We start from the raw sequence: 23,744 nt of genomic DNA on the forward strand, positions 1-23,744 counted from the left end.
TCACACCTCAGCAGCAAGGTGTACACTATGGCTTCACCTCTTTTTCAAGAGCATTGCAATTTTCTTAAGCCAGAACTATATTCATAGGAAGTATTATCCATATATGATACAGTCCACCCAATTCTAGAATGTCATCCTTATTTGAAGCAAAAGAAATCATAAGCTGCTACTGAAAAACATGCTTGACTAACACAGAAGATGAGAACTTTGTCCTGCTATTCATGTGCTTTTAAAAGCCAGTATCAATCCCAACTAAAAAATACCTAAAATATGTCACTTCACATTCAGGTACCATCATGGACACACACACACACACACACACACACACACACACATACACTCTCTCAATAGCCAAAATAGTTATTTATTAATAACTTAAGGTCTTACATTCTTATAATAAATTCCATCTCAAAACTTTACACCACGAACAAATGAAGCAACTTAACTCTCCCTTCTTCACAATCATATGCACTTTACCTACCAAATGGGTACCCATGCTCACACACACACTTCCAGTTTTATACAAATTCTTGAAAGAAATCAACCCAACGTATTGCATTAGAGGTGACGCTCCCTGAAGAATTTTATACAGAGGTAATATACTGTTTAGCACAGCTGAAATTAAAAAAGAAAAGAAAAAAGCCCATGATTTTGGTGCTTTTTCAAGGTATCCCCTTTAAGACAACACAAGCCAAAATATTTACAAAGGTAAGGCATAGTCGAACTACATTGGGGGTGGGAGGAGGCGGGAACCACAAGGAAGATACATGAAAGAGACTGAAGACCGCACCGTAACAAGTTCTCAGCATTAACAGTGTCCATGAAAACGTCATTCAAAATTGGTCAAGTTGAGCATGCTGCAAATATATCCTTTGGATCAGAAAAGAGCAGAAGTTTCCATTTTTGTTTTCAGAAGTGGTATACTGCTCTTTCTCCCTTTGGAGAATTTCTTTTAAAACCATCAAAGAAAAAACAAACAATTCAAACGAACACTGCCAAGTGATTTAAGATCAAATATTTACAATAATCAGATGGAGTATCAGATTTATTTTTTCTATTATTAATGTGGTTTTCCTGTGTTTATTTTATTTTTTTGCAAACTGATACTACAGAGCTGAAAACTTTGGCTCCTTTATATGCAAAATTGAATCAGTCTCAGTCTTCACTGAAGACAAAATGGTCAGTTCCAGATGCAAAAAGAAACAGTCATACAAGGCCCTAAGGAACACATACTCCTATCCTACCATTTGGTCCTACCCTCTTTACCTGGAAGTCCTCAAATTCCAGTCCCTGCGTGGGTAGGATGTACACATGGGTACAGAGCAAACCTGTATCTATACAGCATGTGCTGTTCCTCCAGCGAGGATGGAGAAAGTCTCTCCCTTTGCAATAACCAATTCCACATGTGGTAACCTTGTCTAATACAGACAGCTGGTGTCATTTGGACACGTGGGGCCACATACAAAGAAAGCAGCCCAACTGATGCTGTTAAGAGAAAACTGCTCAAGGAAAGCACACACTCCCTTGAGGAGGAATGTGGGGCCTTTCACGTGGATTGCAAGGAGTCCACCTGGTAGACATTCTGGTTGGAGGGAGTGGTGAAATAGAGCTGCTGAGCCGGGACCCGGTTGTCACAGGGGCTACTGAGTCCCAGCGTCCTCTCAAAGTCCAGCAGCTGGCCCATGAAGTTGAAGTTGGGGGAGATGTTGGATTTCTTCATCTTGACAATGTCATAAGCATCATTCATTGACAGATTGAGCTTCTGCATAAGGTAAGCCACAGTCACAGTGACCGAGCGGCTGATGCCAGCCAAGCAATGCACCAAGACACCACAGTTCTTCCCGCGAGCTTCATCTGGAAACACAGAAAGGCAAGATTTCAGCAGACCAGAAAACCACCCTTTGTGAGTGATCACTCTAAATGATGAATTTTTACAAAAGATTTTAGAAAAATAATCGTGTTGCAGTTGAACACTGCAGACAGCAGAAAATGTATCAGTGCAATAGAACATGTACATTGGACACAATTACATATTTCAGATATTTTCTGAAAAGGGAGCTTTTGTATTAAGTTTCTGCCAACAAAAAAACTCCTTAATGTGTGCATTCTTTGCCTCAGCATGTGAATACCAGAAACCCTGCAATATGGTAGTGAATGCCTTTTATACAGACAAGCAGACTGCAAGGGTCTATTAAATTATTCTCCAACTGTTGTGCAGCTAACAATGGAGGTATTCAGGCATCTTAAAAGAGAGAGGGAAGTCACAGGGGACAGCCCATTAGGAGGAACAGGATGTCGACATGGCCTGAAAATGAGTTCCTTTGTAATAGGAAATGCATTACAATGGCTGGAGATTCGCTTCTCCAGGCTTCCAGCCCACAGTCCTTCCTGCTGGGCTCAGGTTACCCTCACTGTCTCACAGTTAACCGGTATCACAGTAACATTCACCCGGATTACAACATCTAGCATTAATAGGGCTTTCCAACAACTAATTTTATGTCCTAAAATAACTCCCAGGTCTTTTAAAATTATAAAGCAATGCTAGAAGTACTTCTAACTAGAACTCCCCCATCCCAAAGATTGTGGAAAATTCTGTTGTCTGATTATGAGCCCTCCCCTTTTCAAATGACTGAATTCAAAGAGTCAAGAAACAGAATTTCAAATACACCTGTGGTCAGCAGCCTTATCAAAAAGTGTTTTTTTTCCCCTTTGCAAGATAAATCAGAATTTAAAAAGCCTTCAAAACATTAGAGACCTGTATTTTAACAAATTAGCAAGCAGCAAAAAAAGATTAAAAACTTAAACTCTATGAATGGCTAAAAATTTTGCATTTAAAAGTCTGATGAGTACTGTTAATTAGTCTCACCTATGAAAGAAATGGCCTCAGGGAAAAACTGGGACAGGTTTTGGCTCCAGTGATCCGAGATGGGGATCTGCTTGTATTTAAACTCTCCAGCGTTCTCGAAGAGATTCGGCAGATTGGGGGTGACGTTCAAGATGTACTTGATGCCGAATTCCTCCAACACGTCCAGGTTGGTGGAGTCCTTGGCACAGCCCAAGTAAAGGAAAGGCAAGATCTCCACGGGGAAAGAAGGCTGGCTGTTGGACAGCGGGCTGCCATCCGAGTCCGTTGCACTACTGGGGTCTCGGTCAAGGTCAGACTCAATGTCAGAGGAGTCGGAGCTGATCCGCAGGCCCCCAAGCCCTAGCACTGGCAACGGCGGCGAGCTGCTGCTACACGAGCCGTCTAGATTGGTCTCACAGCGCAGGGCGAATTCGGCTTGGAACTTACTGAAGCCACCTGCCAGGACGAGAAAAGCAATCATGTAACCCGAGATCCCGTAGTAGTTTTCACAGCTTTGGGAGCCGCGGCAAGGCGCAGGAAACACCACAGCACCTTACGAACTCCCTATACACAGAGCCAGATGTAATAAAAACACTTAAAAACACCCCTGGGAGAGGAACGAACGGGCCCGCCTCCCCTGGGAACCTTTATTCTTTTGAATCCGGAAATGCACAAAATGGCAACTTTGCTAAACATTTTGAGGGGCTAGGGATGCCAATCTGCCAATCTGGTCAACGACCTCACCTGCCCTGCAAGTCTTAACCCAAAATCAAACAGTAGAAAACAAGGAAAAGTGGAGGGCATTCCGGGTACGAAAAACTAATTACAACCGGCGGGTGGCTGCGGCCCGGAAACGGGTGGATTCTGCACCGGCCCAGCTGGCTGGCCCGTAGCGGACGCGCGAGGTTCGCAGCCGGGAGCCAGCGGACAGGCGCTGACCGGGAAGTATGGCTCAGAAGCACCAGCCAGGCTCAGCAAGGACACTTGCAGTCCGCGTGCCCAGCCGGCAGTCAGTAGCACCGCAGCACCGCACCCCCATTCCAGCCGCGCGGGTGCAGGGCTCCCCCGGCACATACCTTCCAGGTAGAACGCCCGACAGCCCTCGTCCTTGAGCTTCTTTAGCAGGAGTCCTAGCACCGACTCGCTGCCAGTGTTCTCGTTCCAGTCGCTGCTACTCTCGTCGTACAGCACCACTGTGTCTGTGCCGCAGCGCCGGGTGAAGCGGTCTCGGTCCTCGCCACGCGTGAACAGTGCGCGCACCGGGAGGTTGCCCTTCTGCAGGCGCCGCAGCATGATGCCTGGGATGGCCACGTTTATGGCTGACTCGATGTGTGACGACTCGTACAGTTCCTGCGGCCGGCAGTCCATCAGCAGCAGCCGCTCGTTGCCCAGCTCCAGCTGCTCGTTGAGCCACGCCACCGTCTTGCTGATCGCCATTTCCGACGCGAACGGCACGGGTCTGAGCGTATCTATCATGGGGGTCGAGCTGCGAGAGAGGGTGGGGTGCCTAGCAGACGCCCCTCGGGGCAGGCATAGGCCGAGGACGCCGCACGAAGCCGCCGCTCACGGAGCGGGGTTGAATTCCACCTCGCTCTTCCCAAACCGTGTTAGAGGTTGGGAAAGGCGAGATTGAAGTGAAGCCGGCGGTTCCCTCTGCACCCGGCTGCAGCCTCTCGCTCTCAGGTTCAATGAATCGCTCTGAATGAAGCTGGCAAGACAGTTTTGTCCCTCCCAGTGAATGAAATCCAATTAATTCGGACTCCGAGCTACAGAGAGAAGAGGGAGAGAAAAAAGTCCAGGGGCTCCTAATCCCTCCCTCCAAGGCTGCACCTCAAATCCACCCGAGCGTCTTTTCTCCTTGGATTATTCAAGCCTCGATTTGCTCACTCTCCCTAGGACTCAGTTGTCGCACACCCCCTGCGCGAGGCAGCTCCTCAATGGATACAAACAGCGAGCGTCTCAATGGATACATTCTCCTAGCCAGCCAATGAACGCGCTGCGGAAGGGGCTGTTGCCGTGGAGACGGGCCGGCTGGAACAGGTTGTGTTGATGAATTGTTAATGAGTTTGTCATTCACAAAAACGGAAAGGAATTTCCGCTCCGGATAAGCCCCAGTGCAAACAAGCTGCAACAGCAGGCTCGGCTGGAGGAAGGAGAAAGAAGAGGAGGCGGCGGAGGAGCAGGGCACATAAACCAGGGCACTTCAGTTGTCTCATATTTCCTTCTGTTGAGAGTTCACACTTTGCGTCGGAACTTTTGCGCACAAATGGTGCAATTAGCAGGCACAAAAGCCCTTGTTCGTGACGCCTGTGCTCTCAAGCTAGCTTTGGGAAAACTTGTAATGACTTTTTTTCCTTTTTTTTCCCCTTTAAACTCGTTTGGACTGGAGTTCGCTTTAACCCTCTCCCCCGCTCCCCTTCAGGCGGGTGACATTTGTTTTGCCAGTTTAAAAAGCCCAACTCTGTTTGCTCTGATGTTCTTTTAGCCGAGGCTGTGTTGGGGCTGCTGACTGCCTGGGCTTTGATGACCGATGAAGTGTTAAATGCTAATCCAACATCTTTGGAAAGAAAAAACAGGATTTCATTGAAACATTTTAAAGCAAGCAAACAATTTTCTTAAATGTTCAGATAATAGGAATGAAGCTTTTTCTTACAATAGCGTTTCAATTTTTTTTTTAAACAGTGGTGGAGACTGCAGAAACAAACTCGTTGGGCAGTCGGTTGCTATTTTCCTCCACCGGCGTGGGGCAATAGGAGCCCTTGTTTCCGGGATCCAAGCACCCCCGCCCATCACCGACGGCGGGCCGTAAGGGTGGGGGTCGCGCTCATTAATCATTTCTGAGCAGTAAGCTGCGCTTCCGAAAGAGCCGGCCTGGCGGGGCTACCCGGGCGAGGTGCACGGGGCTCGTGGAGCTTTCGGGATGTCCCCACCGTCGAGGCTCGGGGCAGTCCTTCCGCAAGGCCTACAGGTTGCAGAGCTCAGACGGGCTCAGCGACTGGGTTACTGCAGACAGGCAGGCGTGTCAGAGAGGAGCGCCTTCCCTCCCACCCCCCTCTTCCGAGCCCGAGCAGCAGCACCCTCCGCTTTTTCACTGGCCCGGTGCGGAGCACCAGTCGCATCTGTGCGTTGCACTCACTGCCAGCCACCCGCCACACCCGTTCCTAGCTAAGTGGGTGCGGGCCGTTGGGCAACCCCGCTGAAGGGTGGGGGACTGAATGTGGGCCTGTGGGCTCCATAGCTGCTCCAGGGAGGATGAGGGGAGTGCATGGCGAGACCCCTGGCTCCCAAGGAGTGCTGGGAGTCCAGAGGAAAGTCCCATAGCTCTGCAGAGCCAGCAGGTAAAAGAGGAGTTGTTGGCCATGCCTGCAAACAGCGATCAGCATGGGCGCCCGGGTGCAGGGCTGGCGAGCGGGCTAGGGGCCGGCTAGGGGCCTGCCGGATGGAGGCGTGGCCTGGGCAGGGCCTCAGCGACTAGGAGGCGCAGTCTCGGCGGCGCAGAGTTCTATTGTTACATAAAAGTGCCGAGGCCTCCCTCTCCCGAGCGGAAAACCACCTGTGTGTTGCGGTAGAGGCTGTGGGAGTGGGGGGTGGGGGGTTGGCAGAGGCCGGAAGGCGCGGACACTAAGCCGGCTTTCCCTCCCTAACCCACCCCCCCACCCCTCCCGGGGCCGAAAAGAGGCCGCTGGCTGTCGGGCAGCCGCCAGGGGGGCGGAAGCAGGGGCAGTGGCTCGGCGGGGAGCCACGTTCGGAGCGCCCCTTCTGGTGCTCTGCGCCCATCTCAAATGTAGCGGAGGGCACCTGAGGTCGCGGGGGTCTCCCTTTCCTAGACTCCCCGCACCAGAGGGCCTGCCTGCTTACGCCGCGCTCCAATTTGCATTTTTAGTCACCCGCCTGTTCCCTGGTTTGGGGAATGTAAGCTTAAAAAAAAAAAAAAACCCCGACTGCGAAGCCCAGGTTGCCAATTTTGGAGCTCTGCTACAGGCAGGCCGCCCCTGGAAGAGCGTGTTCAACGAAGGTGGGGGTTGCCGTGCTTCTTTCCCCACTCCTTTTTTGGGCATGCCTTGGAACAAAATTGCCATATTTTACTGGATATCATCCAGTTCCAGCCGGAGGAGCCCTGCGCTGGAGTTGACGCCTCCGATTCGCCCCCACCTGTTATAGACGTTTCCAGCCCAAGATGTTTCAGTCACCAGGACCTAGAGGCGAGCAAGGGAGTTGCAATGGTGCCTTGCTGCAGAATTGAGAGGAGCAAACTCTTTCAGTCCGGGACCTTTCACAGAGGATGCAAGGAGGGACATTGGTTTCTATTTAGTTATTTTAAAAGTGAAACTACCTGAGCCTGGGCATAGATTTGGAAAGATAATCGCACACTTCGCAAACATTTAGTTTTACCCATGCTTCTGAAACCCACCGCAAACGGAATGCCGATCCTTTTCAACACATTTTATAAAATGACATTCTGACCGCTCGATCCCAAACCAGGCAGCGTAAAGAGCCTCTGGAGTAAGGCGGCCCGGGTTTAAATTGTGCCCTAATCGCTTCCTAAACATTTGACCGTGATTAAATTTTCTAACTATTCTAAGCCGCACTCTTGCGCGTTGGCATAACAACAATATCTGCGATGGTTGGATGGGTAAAGTGAAATGCCCTAACGTGGTGGACTATTAGCTGTTTACATTTTTATCACTCTGAATTCCGAATCTGCACAATGGCCTGAGTCCATTCCATCCACAGGACCCTTCTTTGCTGGCTGCCTAGGACCTCGCCTGGAATTGGCTCATTTACAGAGAAGCCCTCTGAGGATCTGCCTACCCTAAGCAATTTAATCCATCCCAATTCAGCCGTCATGCAAAGCAGGCGCTGTTAGAAACCTGGGTCAAAAGCCTTGAACTCGGTTAACAGACAGAAAGTAGCCAGTTACCTAACTTTTCTCCAATGGGTCCTTTTTTAAACACCCTGTTTGTTCTCCAACCACACCAAACTGATCTAATAAAAATAATACACAGTGGGTATTTACTACCTGATAAGCATGGTACTGCTTTCTGTGTTTACATGCATAATTTTGGCCAGTCTCAGAAAACCCATGTAAATTATCTACATTCACAGAAATTAAGAAATTTACCTGAGGTCATACATGAGAAAACGATGGGGACAGGATTTGAGGCCAGCCTTTTAAGGATTGACCACATACACAAAAGTGTTACAGGATGTTATAAAGATCATACCCCTCTGTGCTGTTCCCTGCTGGAATTTGAAGGCTTAAGGCCTGCATTTTGAATTCTGACCACCAGAGTCACGTAATCAGTTGCACCCTCCCCACACATTAGGATCAAACATGAGGCTTGCTTTCCTGCTCCTTTTCCATCTGGTGGCTTTCTTTGATGATATGTACCTCTTTATTAGTTAACCACTCAATAAATGTTGCATATCTTTCTTCCTTAGAGTGTGCCCTGGATCTTCACAACTACCATTATCTAGTCCTCAGTGTAGCACATGGGTCTGGGTTCAAATCTTAGCTCTGTCACTCACTTGTAGTCTGAGAGAGGACATGCATTCATTCATTCATTCATTCATTCATTCATATTCTAGGTTCCAGGACAACAGCAGTAAATACAACAGACAATAATACCTGTATTCCCAGAACTTATGTCCTACTGAGGACAGACAATAAATAAAATAATTATACATATATTAGAAAGTGAAAGTGCTATGGAGAAAAATAAAGCAAGGAAAGGAATTCAACAGTGTGCAAAATTGGGGTTACTTACAATCCTCAAAGGACTGTGAGGATTAGAGACAACCTAGATGACCTGCAAAAACTGATAGGCACAATATGGGGGCTCAAAAGATGATGTTTTTAAGACTCACCGCTTTGTTCGAGCACACAGCTGAGTCCTGTTGCTGATGATCCTGCCTCGAATCTCCTCGTCCTGGCCCTGTCACCCAGCCTCCCAGGAAAAACTCTGAGAAGAGTTCTAGCAACTACAAGAATCACAGGCTTCCTCACTTCCAGAGGCCTCAGTTCTTTAGGGGTCGTTCATGGGTAGAGGTCTATGTCTATGTGCAGGGCAGCCATTTCTGAGATACTAACTTCTCTCTGTGTGTACATGTTCTTCCTGATGGTTCACCCTGGGAAGCTGCTTAAAAGTAATTCTATCTGTCATGAATGTTTGCTTGACTGTTGAAGAGGCATTCTAACTTTGCAGGAATTTTCCTGCATTGAGGACACTTGGGATTTAAGAGACAGAAAAAGTTTAGCATGACCTTTAAATCTTTTTGGAATAATCTCTATGAATACTATGACATTTATTATTGTATCATGTGAAAATAGTCAAACAGATTTTCAGCTAATAGGGGGAGCATGCTTTGGAAGGTCTGACTTAAAAAATATAGTGTTGTGGCATATTCAAGGTTCACTTTTAGAGGTCCCAGGGAGGCCGCAAAGTGACAGTGGTTTTCAGAACAGCTAAACCTCAAAATAGAATTGAACTGCACTTAAGAAATATCTTTGAAATAGTCTGACTTGAAATAAAGGGCATGTGGGGTTCACAAAACTCTTGCTGATGTCTCCTGACAGGTGCCTCAAAAAGACCGTGAGTCATGTCTCAACAGCAGGAAGCCAAGAGGCCGAAAGGACTGATGCTGGGGTAGGCTGTGCACAGAGAAAACCAAAAGGAGTGTTAACTCTGTGCCCCAAATTAAAACCACGACTACAGATCCTGGTTTGCAATCAAATCACTTCTCATGTGGCAGCTCTCCACAGCTTGTCCCAGGGTGAGGGGCTGCAGGGCTAATGATTTTTCCAAACAGTTCAGGGGTGGGGGAAAAAGGCAGGCCAGGCCAGGTGGCCAAGGGTAGCTGTTCAGCAGCAGTGCCAGAATCACTTGTCCACGGTCATGTCTAGGGAGTGGTTGGGGCTTTCCTACAAACGACATGGCACTTTAACACCTAGCCAGAATAGTACAACCAAAGGAAAATGTGAACTAGTATGAAATCAGACTTGGGCCCCAATCGGGCTAAGCTTTCAAAGATTACAGTCTTCATTAGCTTTCATGTGTTTCTGTTTTCCAGCACCTGATGCAATGTGCATTAATTTACATTCAAGATCCCATAGAAACTTTATATAGAATATTCTTTTGAAGTCTTTAGCAAGAACATTCATTTAAAGATAACAGTGTTGATTTCTTCTTTCAAAAGTTTTGGTCCCTTTCCTTCCAGCAGAGGAAAACTTTGATTCTTCCCTCTTATCCTTTATTTTCACAACATAGGAAATGTGAAAGCATATGTGAAGTGTATGGAAGAAATTGTTAGGAAGCTGCATCTCTGCAGTACAGCCAATCTCACTGTTTTTTTAGGGGACATTGGGACTGTGGCACCTTACTTCACTTTGCACCATTTTCAAAGCTCCAAGGATCATCCCTACTGGGAAATTAAGCTTACACTGCCTTCCAGGGAGGCAAGGGACTATCTGCATTCATTTTCCCAGAAGCTTCCTGGGCTTGTTATGAAGTTGCACGTGTGCAGCATACTGGGCATTAGCCATGGTGCATCTACAAGCAGAATATTTGCTTTGTGCCTCCTTGTGTGAGCCCTGTTTCCTTTGGTGACTTTTGTCTTCTTGTGTTCCTTTATTTAATCAAGCGTGAGCGTACAAATAGCCTTTATGTAAGAGAACTAATTATTTAAGTAGGTACTATTTCCTGCTAGCCCATTTTTGCCTCAGCAATCAGTATAAATGACTGTGTGTGTCCACAAGACAAGAAATGCTTTAGCTCAGTTTATTGAACTTAAGAACTCACAGATCCTACAAAAATATATTGGTGGAGCCCCAGAGGCCTCCAGACTCATCTGAGCTTCAGACCATTTGATATGTTAATTAGAAAAGTTATGCCCTGGTTGGTGTGGCTCAGTGGGTTGAGTGCCAGCCTGTGAACCAAAAGGTCACAGGTTCATTTCCTAGTCAGGGCACATGCTTGGGTCTCAGGCCAGGTTCCTGGTTAGGGGCCTGCAAGAGGCAGCCAATTGATGTTTCCTCTCACACATCGATGTGTCTCTCCCTCCCTTTCTCTTTCCCTTCCCCTCTCTCTAAAAATAAATAAAATATTTTTTTAAAGTTATATTCATATTTATCATGAAAATATCAACATAATGGCTGCAATCTAATTTTCACCAAGCTTCACACATGTGACCTATAACTGCCATAACTCTGCAAAGCAGGTATACCATTACCAAGGTTTTATAATGGGGAATGGTGAGCTCAAATGTCAGCTAATAACACTGGAATCCAAACTCCCATTTCAGACTCTTTGCAGGCTCTCCAGTATATTCTGCTCTCCACTCATGAGGAGTGGCTCCAAAGCATAACTTCATGCAGCCTGTTATGTATGTGACCTGTTATAAAATGGCAGATTCAACATAATTTGCTAACTTTTATACTGTTGGTCAAGACACTTAGTTGGTTCTGGAGTTAGATCAACCTAGATCCTAACGATTTCCAGTCATGTGATTACAGGAAGTCACATAGTATATCCATGCCTCAGTTTCTTCACCTGCAAAGTAGGGACTATTGTAGCAAATGACTTACATTTGTAAAGGGGAAGGACTAGTCCTGAAGCAACAATGATTGACAGTTACCTGTTTTTATTATTAACATATACAGCTCTAAATAAACATTTATTGACCTCTCTGAAAAGGGATTATATGGCAAACACTACAGTGTCACTTTTGTCCTCAGGAATTAAAAAAAAACAATCCGTACCACATTTTGAAGAATAATTTTACTAGGTTGCTGTACCACCCCTCTTAGTTGCTGATGCAAGCAGCCAAGCAACCACAGTTTCTCAGCGTGCCCGAGACCAGGATAAATTGGGGTCACTGGGAACACTGACTGCCTAGGAGGGATTTCCCAGCAGTCTAGGACTTTCTCCTCTCCATCACTGCTGGCTCATGGCCATTCCTGTTGACTGCATATTCCCCAAAAAGGAAACGAGAAGTCTGCTGGCCCTATAAACGTTCCAGTCTCTCTCCGTGATCTGGGTTCACTATTGCTGATGGGAGCACCCATTTATATACTCAAGCATTCAAGGTCCCCCACAACTCAGAAGTCTCATCCCCTGGGAAGTTTCTTCCTTCCTCTGACTTCTTGTGTAGCAGGAGCTTTTCAGACGGAGGGAGAAGGAGGAAGTATCAGCTGGCATGAGAGCCACAGTCTCATGACAGGAAGGAATCTTCCATTCCTGGGTGAAGGGTGTTGTGCAAGAGGCCACACTGTAGCCTTAAGTAAACAGGCCACCTGCTAACAGAGTTTCTATAGTAATTTTACATGTATATGAGTCCAAAGTAATTTTTATTAAATGCCTTATAAGTATGTATCTTTTGTAGTGTTCCCATCAGGTTTTTCTGGATCCACTAGAAGTTTTAGGTTCTTTACCCACACCCCAAAAGTCTAACCCCTTGCCAGGTCATGCTTCACCTTCCCCACCATCCTCTCCCTCCCCCTTATCCTCACCTACCCAGTTCCCAGGGAAAAGGCTTCTATGGTACAATTCCTCTGCCCTTTTGTTATACTGTCTGTATTGGTAATTTACTTTTAAGTAATTGAGTATAATTATCCTAGTACTCTAACGCTTTAGGGGTAGATAATTAGCTGTGACATTCTTTAATATGAAACAATAGCTTAGACTAGGTGACCTGCAGAGGCTTTGGATTTAGCATAGAGAATGTTAAAAACATTTCCATTGCTGAAATTGGTGGCATTTCTAATATGTGATTGTTAGAGAAGGTATGATGGGACCCGTGGGTCTTGCATGACCAAGAGACCAGAAGGCAGCCAGACCACCTGCATATGGACCCACATAGCCTCGAAACACTGCAGCCACCCACCCTTCACTTCCCCTAGGATCCTGCGCCCAGTGAGACTACAGAACCTACCAGTTTTGATTTTGGAACATTGCTGCTTTTCCTTCAGTGTGGCCCTTTCATGCAAGGTGCTGTTAATCAAAACTATTGAGAGTAGAGAGAAAGACAGTTTGTATGACTATACTGACTTGCTAAAAGCATTTTTTTTAGTCTGGGATTCATTTTTATAGTGAAAGTGAGGTAGGGTGCAGTGAGGAGTGCAACCTAAATCTGGGGCCCCTAACCACTGGAGGCCTCTGGTTTTCATTAAAAAAAAAAAAATCTGACATTTATCCAACAGCTAGCTTGACTCACAAGCAGAGCTTTTAAAAAACATAGATACCCACACCCCATCTCCAGTAACTGATTTAAATGGTGTAAGGTGGTTCCCAGACACTGGCAAGAGCTCCCCAGCTGCATCTAATGGGCAGCCTTGGCTGAGAAACACTGGCCTAGAGGGGTTCGCAACACTCGTTCTCCCATCAATCTCACTAGTGGGTCTCAACATGCAAAGTGTAGAAACCCCTGGAAACAGTTGCTCATAGTCCACACCGTGGCCTCCTGCTCAGGGACACTGATTCATAAGGTCCAGAGAGGGGTCCAGGCAACAGTCTTCTAGCCCAGCAGCCGGCTGTGACTCAGGTGGGCCACACTTTGAGGAGCTCCTACTGTCTCAGACAGCCAGGTTTCTCACCCAACAGCTCTGGTCAGCAAGTATGGATGTTTTTCTTGAAGGATTCCAAGAAGGATGAATCCAATAGCACACTTTACCCACAAATATCTTAACTACATAAGAGAAGAATGCAAACATTCAATTAATGTATCTGCTTATCCCTATAAGCTCACCTGTTGAACTGGTACACACCCTAATTTCTTTTCCAGGAGGCCTGAAACTGTACTAAAATAACTACTGGGACATATAGGAATAAGTAAGATTCAGACCCCTCTGTCACAAAAAATAAATCTTATTGGGGAGATTAATCACATGCCTAGGTAGCCAGAATGTAACAAAATAAATGTAGTACAGTAATTGCAATGGAAAGGAAATGCAATGGGAACAAGATGGGGAAATGGTTCAACCTTGGGCGTTGGGATGGGTCCCAGAGTTAGATCCTCCCTCTCTCCCATCCCAGAGAGATGAGGGGAGAAAGGCACTCCCGGCGAGAGAGACAGCCAGTGTGAGCCCAGGTTGGAGACATGGACATCAGGAGAGCTGGGGTGCCGCACAGCAGTGCGGAGGGTGCGGAGGGTTCACAGTGGCAGAGAACATAGGAGAGCGGTTTTAAGATGAAACGGACTTTGGATGTCATGCTAAAGAGTACGGAATTTTTCTTCAGGCAGTGAGAAGTCATCAAACATGTTTATCCAGGGGAGTGAAATGATTTCAGAATGTGATTCTGGTAACAAAGTGGTAAGTAGGCTGGAGGGGAAAGAGAAACTGAAGGCAGAGAAACCAACAATGAAGCAGTTGCCATTGTCTAGGTGCTATACCACCACAATGGTCCTGTTCCTGCAATAATCATCCTTTTACTTCTGGAGCGAGGAAAATCTCTCAGTCCTTCTGTGACTCAGAATCCCTCCCTATTAATAGAAGATGACAAAATACTTATCTTACCTCACACAGGCAGGCACTGAGAGATCCTTGTAATTGTAGCCAGGAAAGAGGGGAAATGCTATTCTGAATGCCAGTGGTGTAATCCGTCTCCAGGGAGAGAAAATGCTTCGTGTCTCTAACTTTTTATTGTAAAAATTCCAAACCTACAGAAAAGCTAAAGTTAAGTAAAAGCATCAGAAACACTCTTTGGAGGGAAGCTTCTGCCAAAGTACCAGGTACTCACCACCCTAGAAGCAGCATTTCTAATATAATAGTCCATTGCTTTAGGGTGAAAGTGCCGTTTCAAGACATTTGGTTCAAACACTGTTCCATAAAGTAAGATTTTGTATAGAAAGGCCTGTCTCCCTGTTGTTTTTTATTATAGACAAAAGTGAAAGAAATGTTACTCCTATTTATCCTATTGCTAAAATAGGTTGGGGCATCATGTAATAGTAGAAGTTGATTAAACACAGTCATTTAAGTGAAGAATTGGGCAAAATGCTCTCAGGTTGTGCTGGAGTGTTGGGTCCTGGAGTCTTTCCTTGTAGCAAGGGTACCTACCTGCTTGTATCTTTTTTCCATCTGCTGCCTGGCCCTTTCTGAAAAATAGATCTCCATTTCATTGCCCAGGACCACATCAGAATTCTGTCCTCTTTTTGAAAAAATATCACTGATGTCTATCACAGAATGCACTATAGACTGAAAATGATTTAAATTTTGCCAAAGTGACTTTATGACTTTTGTCTTCTATTATATATATTCTATTATATATATTCTATTATATATATTCTATTATATATATTCTATTATATATATTCTATTGTGTATATATATTCTATTATATATATATATATATATATCCTATGCTCAATACATCTGCTGAGTTGGTACAAGATATTCTGAATGATAAAAAGGCAAATCACTCCTCTCAGGAACACTCCCCTCAAGAAGCTAACAGGTGGGGACAGTGACCTAAGAGCGAATGTGACAGAGGCAGCATTCACTGTGCTATTAGAACAGGATCAGAGTTCAAGATAACTGATAAGAGTCTTCCATCCCAGGATGGGGCAATTGGGACATACAAAGAGGAACTCTACAGTACTTCATTTTATGAATGAAAACTAAGGAGACATATCAGGAACACATAAAAAGAAAATAATATATGCTACTTTCTGAGGTACATTTATGTAATGATTTGTTCTTTCAAATGGAAATAGTGCTCTGGTACAACAAATTATTCTGATTCATTTGTTCTTTCTCAACATGCAATTCTTGAGAAAGTTATTGGTGAAATTTGTCACAAGGCAACTAGGAGATTATAGAAGAACATGTCTTTGTGTGTGTGTGTGTGTGTGTGTGTGTGTGTGTAGGCTGTTGTCATTTTTTTAATTTGACATTCTAAGGGAAAATAGGTAAGTGCCCTTGACTAAGTAGTCAGATAGTACATGTTTTAAAAATTTTTGCAGCACACAGGTGTGCCTGCCATGGAACACTGGTAGAAAGTCACTATTCCAGGTGATCGGTTACACAATGAGAGATCAAACAAAAATGGTCCGTGCATTAATAGTATTTACAGCTGTATAGGGGAGACAAAATTAACTAAATAGTAGAAAATTACAACTTGTAACAAGTTCCATGGGAAGATAAGAAACAATGCTGTGGGAGAGTAAAATAAAGTATAATTTAGATTGAGAATGTCAAGGAAGATTCCTGTGAGGAAATTACATTTAAACAAACAAAGGATAAGTAGAAATGATCCAGGCAAAAAGTGAGGTGAAGACTTCTCCAGGTAGAGGAAGGAATAAGCCTTTTTAATCCTTCAACAAATTAGTTTTTACCTTAAGGGCAATTTAAATATCACATCACGGACTGCTTTTTCATGCACACATCCATCACTCATTAGATTCCTTTACTGCAAAGAACTCAAGGAAAACAGACTCCTGGCTGTGCTCACCACCAAGTATCAGTTATAAAGATTGACCCATTCATTAGTAAAGTAATGTGACTATCTGATCTTTCTAATTTCTGACTCAATAATTAAAAGTGACCTCTTTTCAAAAAGTGTAGAAGCCAAACTGGGAGAAAACATTTTGCAAAAGGCAATTCTGATACAAGATTTTTATCCAACATATACAAAGAACTCTTAAAACTCACCAATAAGAAAATGAACAATCCAATTTAGAAATGGACCAGAGACCTTAATGGACACCTCAAAAAAGAATATGCACAGAAAGCAAGTAAGCATCTAAAAAGAAGCTCCACATCCTGTGTTGTAGAGAAGTGCAAATTAAAACAACGAGGTACCACTGCATACCTATGAAACCGGCTAAAATCTACAACACTGATGACAAGTGCAAAATGGTGTGGCCACTGCAGAAGAAAGACAGTTTGGCAACTTCTTAAAAAACTAGCCATAGTCTTTTTATATGATCCAGCTATCGTGCTCCTTGATATTTACCCAAAAGAGTTGAACACCTACACATGGATGTTTATAGCACATTTTTCATAGCTGCCAAATCTGGATGCAACCAAGATGTCGTTCAGTACATAAATGGAAAAAATTAACTGGTACATCTAGACAATGGAATATTATTCAGCACCAAAAAGAAACGAGCCATCAAGCTAAGAAAGATGTAGAGGAAACTTAAATGTATATTGTTAAGTGAGGGACGCCAACTATGTGACATCTGGAAAAGGCAAAACCCTGGAAGCAGGAAAAAGATCAGTGATTACCAGGGGTTGAAAGAAGGGAGGAATGAATTGGACTACAGAGGATTTTTAGGGCTGTGAAACTATTCTGTAGGATATTATCATGGTGCATACATGTTATCATACATTTGTTGAAAATCCATGCAGTGCACACCACCAAAAGTGAGCCTTTATGTAAACTATGGACTTTGGGTGATAATAACAGGTCAGCATAGGTTTACCGATTGTGTGCTACCCCAGTTCTGGAAGCTGGTCATGGGGGAGGCGGTACCTGCACAGGGATGGGGTATGTGGAAATCTCTGTATTTCCTGCTCAATGTTGCTGTAAATTTAAAACTGCTCTAAAACTTAAATGTATTAAAAAACACACAAAAAATGTGTATGCTGCTGCCCAGTGACTTGGGACTATAGAATATAGTTTTCCTGGGAATTAGAAGAAAGCCCTTTTTCAAATGTCTGCATATATCATTCAGTTTTTGCTTCTCTTAAAAAACAAAGCATTATTGAGTTATGTTTGTATAGGTGATACTTGTGCATGAAATAAATTGAAAAGGATAGAAGCAGTATAGAGTAAAAATATCTCCTAGCCACCCAGAACCAAACATTGTTAACTAGTTTTTGTGTATTCTCCCAAATAGAGCCTATGAATATGCTATGAATATAGCATATATATTTAATGTTATTGATGTCATTAGTACGCAATTACAGCAGACTAAAATACAGAGTGCACTTTGATTTTTCATTGAACACATTTTAAAGATAAGCTCATATTAGAAAACATAGAGCTTCCTCATTCTGTTTCATGGTTATGTAATATTCCATTGTGTAGGCACAGCATAAGTTACTTATCCAATCTTCCTATTGATGGACACTGAGGTTGTTCATAATCTATTTTTGCTAGAAATGACAGTGGTGAGTATGTCATTTACATGTTCATCCACTTTGGATGTGAGTATGTTTGTAGGATAAATTCTTAAATGTGGATTTGCTTAGTCAGAGTATAAAAGTTTATCACCCAAAAGCCCACTTCAGAGACTATATCCATTTGCATTCCCACCAGAAATGCATACCCCCATACATGAGCTGCCACAGGACACTCTCAAACCGTGTGCCAATCTGCTAGATGAATGCCAGTATCTCATAGTAACTTTAATTTGCATTTCTCTTATTAAGACTCAGGTTGAGCATCTTTTCATCTACTTAAAGACTACTTGAATTCCTTTCTTGTGAACTGTCCACATTTATTAAATAAATATCATTTTGATTAGTAAATAAAAATCCTATTTTATTTTCATACCTTATTTTTCAACAATAATATTAAGTTAATCATGGCTACTTATGCAGCCATTAATAGAGCTTAAATACTATTAACCAATCATTACTTTTGAATAGAAAAAATGTAGAGGCACTTGATAATCACTTCAATACACCCCTCATTGAGGTCTGACATTTTCTTCTCAGCTCATTCTAAATCTCACATGGTAATGAAACTGCTCTCACTCCTTAGGCTTGCTCAGGGTCAAAATGCCCTGGTTTTGTTTTGGTTTAATCCCAGAAGGGTTGTTTGTCTTAAACGTTGTCTAGGCTATTATTATCTATGCAAACTTTCTGAGCAATTCCTAGTTATAAAATAACAGCTTTCATAATACTCCTCTAGTATTCACAGCCCCTGCCCTCCACGTAAGCAGCAAGGAGAATGACACCACTAAGTGTCTAAAAGCCTTTATCCTCACCCACACCCTTCCATAAGATGATATTATCTGGCCCATTAAGTAGAGAAATGAAAACGTCCCTTTACTTCTCTTTCTCAGTCAGGGGAAGACTTGTGACACTAAGGTACCTTGTTTACAATTCCAAATATCACCTTGCTTTTAGCAGCTGAGATTCTGTAGATACTGATCAAAAGATACATATTTTACACAAAGCAGAATATGCTGACTCAAAAAGATTTTGAACATTAATTTGAACTGGCTTTATCACAATTGTGTATCAGGAATTCACTGGATGTGAAATGTGAGATAAGGGCACAAAGGAGTAGAGGATAGCTTCAAAGATAGTAAGGTGGGGTCAGAAAATAGGTTTGTAAATACCAGGTTCTGTGTAGGAAAAGCTACTGTCTGTAGCCTTCTATCCCAAGCTGGGCAGAGCAACCAGTCAAGAGAAGAACTGCTAGCATCCCATCCCATTGTGGTGAGATCAGACTCCCACAGAAGGCACACGAGATTTAGGAAACACATTCTCAACCGGGAGACACTTCCCTGGAGCAGCTCTAGTTCACCTTAATAGCAATTATAGATCTCCATTCATCTTTCTTGTTAAGAAGAAAATAGACTATAGGCAAGAGGCCAGGTTGAAGATATAACGTGTGATTTTATTTTTAATCATTGTCTTAGCCGAATTCCCTAGATAATAAAACTTGAGGCAAAGATGACTTGTTAAGGCTGGCTCTGTTGGAAGGTACAATTCCAGGAATGCGAAGGTGAGGGAGAAAGAGAGATGGCAGGAAAGAAAGGAATGCAGGTGCCAGGTGGTGGGTTAAGGAACTGGCCACAACTTCACAGGGAAATGCAAGCCTGTTGCCCGTCCTTCATGTTACCTTGAAGCAATTCATTAGGGGAGGGGGAGAATGGACAAAGGAAGAAGTACTTACCTTCTTGGCCTCTAATCCCTTGATTCAAAGTTTAACTCTCCAGCCCTTCTGGGTTGTCACCCAGCCACTTCAGGGAGCCGATTCCACATCTCACCTAGCTGCCTGAAAGAGATGGGAGGAGAACAGCTATCCACAAGGGGCATGAGTCTGGGCAGGTTGCACCCGAGACTCTGAGGCTGTTGCTGTAGCAGGTGAGATGCGGTCTCACCAAGGCCCAGGATGGGGGAGGGAGGAGGGCAGGGCCTGGAAGGCTGTCCATTCAGGAAAAGGCCAGGGACTTGGGACACAGATGGGCCTAAGGACACTTGAGAGGTACAAAAATTAATACAGTCATGTTTTAAAATTATGAATAATAATTTTAAAGCTTTGTAGAATCCAAGAATTAGTGCTTTGGTGAAGGTTAATATGAATGACTTTCACATAAATGAATCATCAAGTCATAATTAGTATGGAGATGAAAATTTTATTATTAATAAGATTTATGATTGCTGAAATACTTTTTATGATTATTCAAATTGACTTTGGACTAAGTTTGCTCATTCTTAACCTGATGACTTTTTATTAAAGTTGATTTTTAAAGGAGTGTTCATTAATAAAAGATGCTCTTAACCATACTGCTTTGTTTCCAAGTGGTATATGAGTATAATAATTTGCGCTAAGAAACATATCTCAGCTTCTAGATTCTTATTTTACCAAACCTCCTACCACACTAAGGAAAAGAAAGAACCTCTTTCTGCACATCTGTGGGCCCCCAGTAGGGTCCCGTGTGTGTGGGTCCAGGGGAGGGAAGGCCAGTGGCAGTGATAGGAGTAGAAAAAAATGAATGAAAGAGAGTCTGTTGGTGGAATGAGTTCCATACATCTAAAACTAAGATAGCAACGGTTATTTTTTCCAGCATATATATCCAGATGACATTTGGAAATTTATGTAGAAGTAACAGGAGGGCCTAAGTGACGCCTTCTGAAAAAAAGTCATAGTTTTCAAAATGTGTGTTCTCTTGGATTCTAGAAACGTATTTCATTCATCCAAGTGAAACCACTAACAGTTGGTTCATCTCCATACATACAGCAAGAAGCTAACTTTAGGGACTAACACCTGAGCACTTGTCCCTGTGGGGGTTTAAAAAATAATTCCTGCCCCCTGCCACCTTCTAAATTCTTTTAGCTGAGCTAATAATCAATAGAGAACAGGTTAACAGGAAAAAATGTCCCAAGTTTATCATACAAGTGCACATTTGGGAGTGCCACAAGACACCCAAAGAAGTGTTGGGCAGTTGACGTTTATGTGTTGTCCTGGAGCTGAGGAAAGGGATGGGGGGTTGTGGTTTGGGCCTTAAAAGAGCAGGAAGGCAAATGCTTGGTGAATAAGAGTTTACGGGCCATCTTTAACCCTGGGGCACAGAGAGGTCCCTGAACAAACGGGCCTTGCTAGGTTCCCCTGTCTATCACATATTAGTTTGTGTTAAATTGTGGTTATCTGTGATGATATTGCCCTTCCCTGAGCAGGTCCTTTATTTAAATTCCTTTAGGCAGGTAAAGGGGGAGCATCAAAGGTGATTTCTGAGTCTTTTGTTTCTCAATAAACAGTTTAGATTCATGTTGGGGGTGGAAAAACTTTGGTCCCTTCATCCTGGAGATCTTAGTATTTGTTTTTATGTCCTTTCCACACCCCTGCCACCAAAAGCCCCACCAAGAACAATTTCCATTTTCCTACTTCATGTATATTCTTATCTGAATGTAGTCTCCCTCTACTAGCTTCTCTCTAGGCATTTACCAGTCCCTTATGAGGTCACTGTGGCAGAAGAAGAATATTCATATATATGCTTCATATCCTGAAGAAGAAAAAAAAGACAGCATGAGAAATTCTGTTGCCACTAATTGAAAGTAGCTGCCTTATGTTTAGAAGGTTTAATGTCAAAACTTCAAGGAAAGGACAAATAGTCCAATCTGGGCCTAGACTGTGTTTTTCACTTTCCTGAAGTTCAGATGTCTGAGAAGAATCCGAGCGGATGTGGGTTACGTGTTAGTACCTGACAGCAGGCCCAGTTCCACCCCTCCGCCACCACCCCTGGAATGAATGTACACCTCCAAAGGGTGGTGGAAGGAACAACAGAGACAGCTATGTGCCCACGGGCTCAGCCATCTGCTGTTCCAACCACATGTCTCTCCCCCCATTTCCTGCCAATGATTCATCCATTCTTTTTCTCATTCAAAGATAACTGTATAGTCATTTAAGGAGGGGAAAGTCATTAAGAAAAGTGGAGCCTGGATTTTTTAGAATGAGGTTGAGAAGATGAAACAGTTTGGAATTTCACAAAGCAAACGGTGCAGGTGTGGACTCTGGGTTCTTCTCTCTCCCCCGAGCATTATCTCATAACAGGTTACAGCATCAGTCATCAAGGAAAAGTCAACAAAAATGACAGCATATAAACTATATATAAGTATATAAGTTGCTAAACAGCAGAAGAAGAGAGAACAGCAGAAGTCCAGATTTTCTAACTGGAGATTCTGTTCATCTTACCCACCATTACAGATGGCTCCTATCTCTAATTTTATACCAATGAGTGAGATTGTTGTAACTTTTTCTAATAAGCAGACCAAAAGGCTGCCCCTAAATCTGCTTTAAAGGAGACCCTAACCAATAGCTGAAGAAGGTGATTAATGCTGTGTCCCTGACACCAAAGGGTACTGGGGGCAACATGCTGTGTGAAAAGGGGAAGGGCTTGTCCAAATGTCAGTAGACATTTACTACAGCGCATCAAACTGGAGGCAGATGGGCCTTCGTTCCAATCCTGGCTGTGCTTCCAGCTTCTGGGATATTAGGCAAGTTGCTGAGCCTCTGGGGCTCTCTGGGCCTGCTGTGTAGATTGGGAGATGATGATTGACACCTACTGCACAGGGTGGAGTGAGGATCCAATGAGATTAATGTATGGAAAACATCTCACGTGGTCCTTGGAATGAGGCAGATATGCAAATATCAGGTGAGAATAAAAATTTCTTGTCATTTCATTTTAATTTCTGCCACATTCTGCACCCTAGGGCTAGCAAGGTCAAGAACTGAAAGGAGAACTGGGGCTCTGGCCTATCTGAGTATGGCCTCACCCACCAGAAGGAGAAGGGCATACATCACGTGGGACCTGGCAGTACAACTGCATGGGACGTACTCTCCTTGTTTATGTGACACAGGGGAGAAGGAGAGAGGCAGAGAGACAAGTAGGGCCTGATGACACCTTCTCTCAGACTCACAACAGCCACCATGGCCTCTGAGCAAGAGAAGGGCTCAAGAAGTGAGCGATCCTTTTGCTGAGTAGAATATACAGATCCCAGACCACACTGAGTTCCTCAAGACTCTAGCATCATGCCCCCATTTTCTCATGTGAAAAATGGATGTTATAGTAGGACTTACCTCTTGAGTTGTTGTAAAAATGAAATAGGATAATCTATGTAAAGGACTGAGCCTAGGAGTCCAGGACATTCAGTAAGCAGTACATAAATCTTACAATGGGTATTATTTTATGTCTCTTGTCAACATATGGAGTTAACAATACTTTGTTTATTAACCTGTTTATTGATTGATGGATTTTCACTTAATAAACACTTGTACACTCCCTTCAGGGAACTGGATTGTTAGTCACTCTATTCATTTATTTATCTTCAATTATTTATTGAGATCTCATGCTGTGCTGTAACCAGGCTGGGCTCAGGAGGTGCCAAGGCTCATTTGGCAAGATGTTTGAAGGCAAGTGTGGTGTCAGGAGCCAGGAAGGGCTTCCCAGAGAAGATATTTTCTGAATGGGATCCTGAAGGATAAGCAGCTGAGAAGTTTGGGCTTAGAAATTTCAGTTAACAGAAGCAACTTGCAAAAAAAAATAGAGTTGTTGGGGCTGGGGGCAGGGGCACCTGCCCTGTTAGTGCTAAAACTGTTTGGCTGAACTTCCTGCCCTGTTAGTGCTGAAACAAAAACTCCCATTTACAACCTGTTTCAACTGCCAGGCAGAACTGCCCCCAGAAAAACTCTCACCTCAACAAACCCCATTTGCCTCATCACTG

At 43.8% G+C, this 23,744-nt stretch overlaps 1 protein-coding gene across 1 annotated transcript; it reads right to left on the reverse strand.

The window, feature by feature from the left end:
* Nucleotides 1-344: 344 nt before the first annotated feature.
* Nucleotides 345-4,796, reverse strand: DUSP6 (dual specificity phosphatase 6). The gene is made up of 3 exons (XM_045830596.1): nt 3,922-4,796; nt 2,867-3,301; nt 345-1,854 (listed from the first exon to the last, which is right to left on the reverse strand). Exons 1-3 carry the CDS (start codon nt 4,319-4,321, stop codon nt 1,547-1,549), a joined length of 1,143 nt encoding a protein of 380 aa, XP_045686552.1. The 5' UTR covers nt 4,322-4,796; the 3' UTR covers nt 345-1,546.
* Nucleotides 4,797-23,744: the final 18,948 nt, after the last annotated feature.

Source organism: Phyllostomus hastatus, unplaced genomic scaffold (genome assembly GCF_019186645.2).
Source record: "Phyllostomus hastatus isolate PE091 unplaced genomic scaffold, TTU_PhHast_1.1 phas_contig_152, whole genome shotgun sequence".
Lineage (NCBI taxonomy): Eukaryota > Metazoa > Chordata > Mammalia > Chiroptera > Phyllostomidae > Phyllostomus > Phyllostomus hastatus.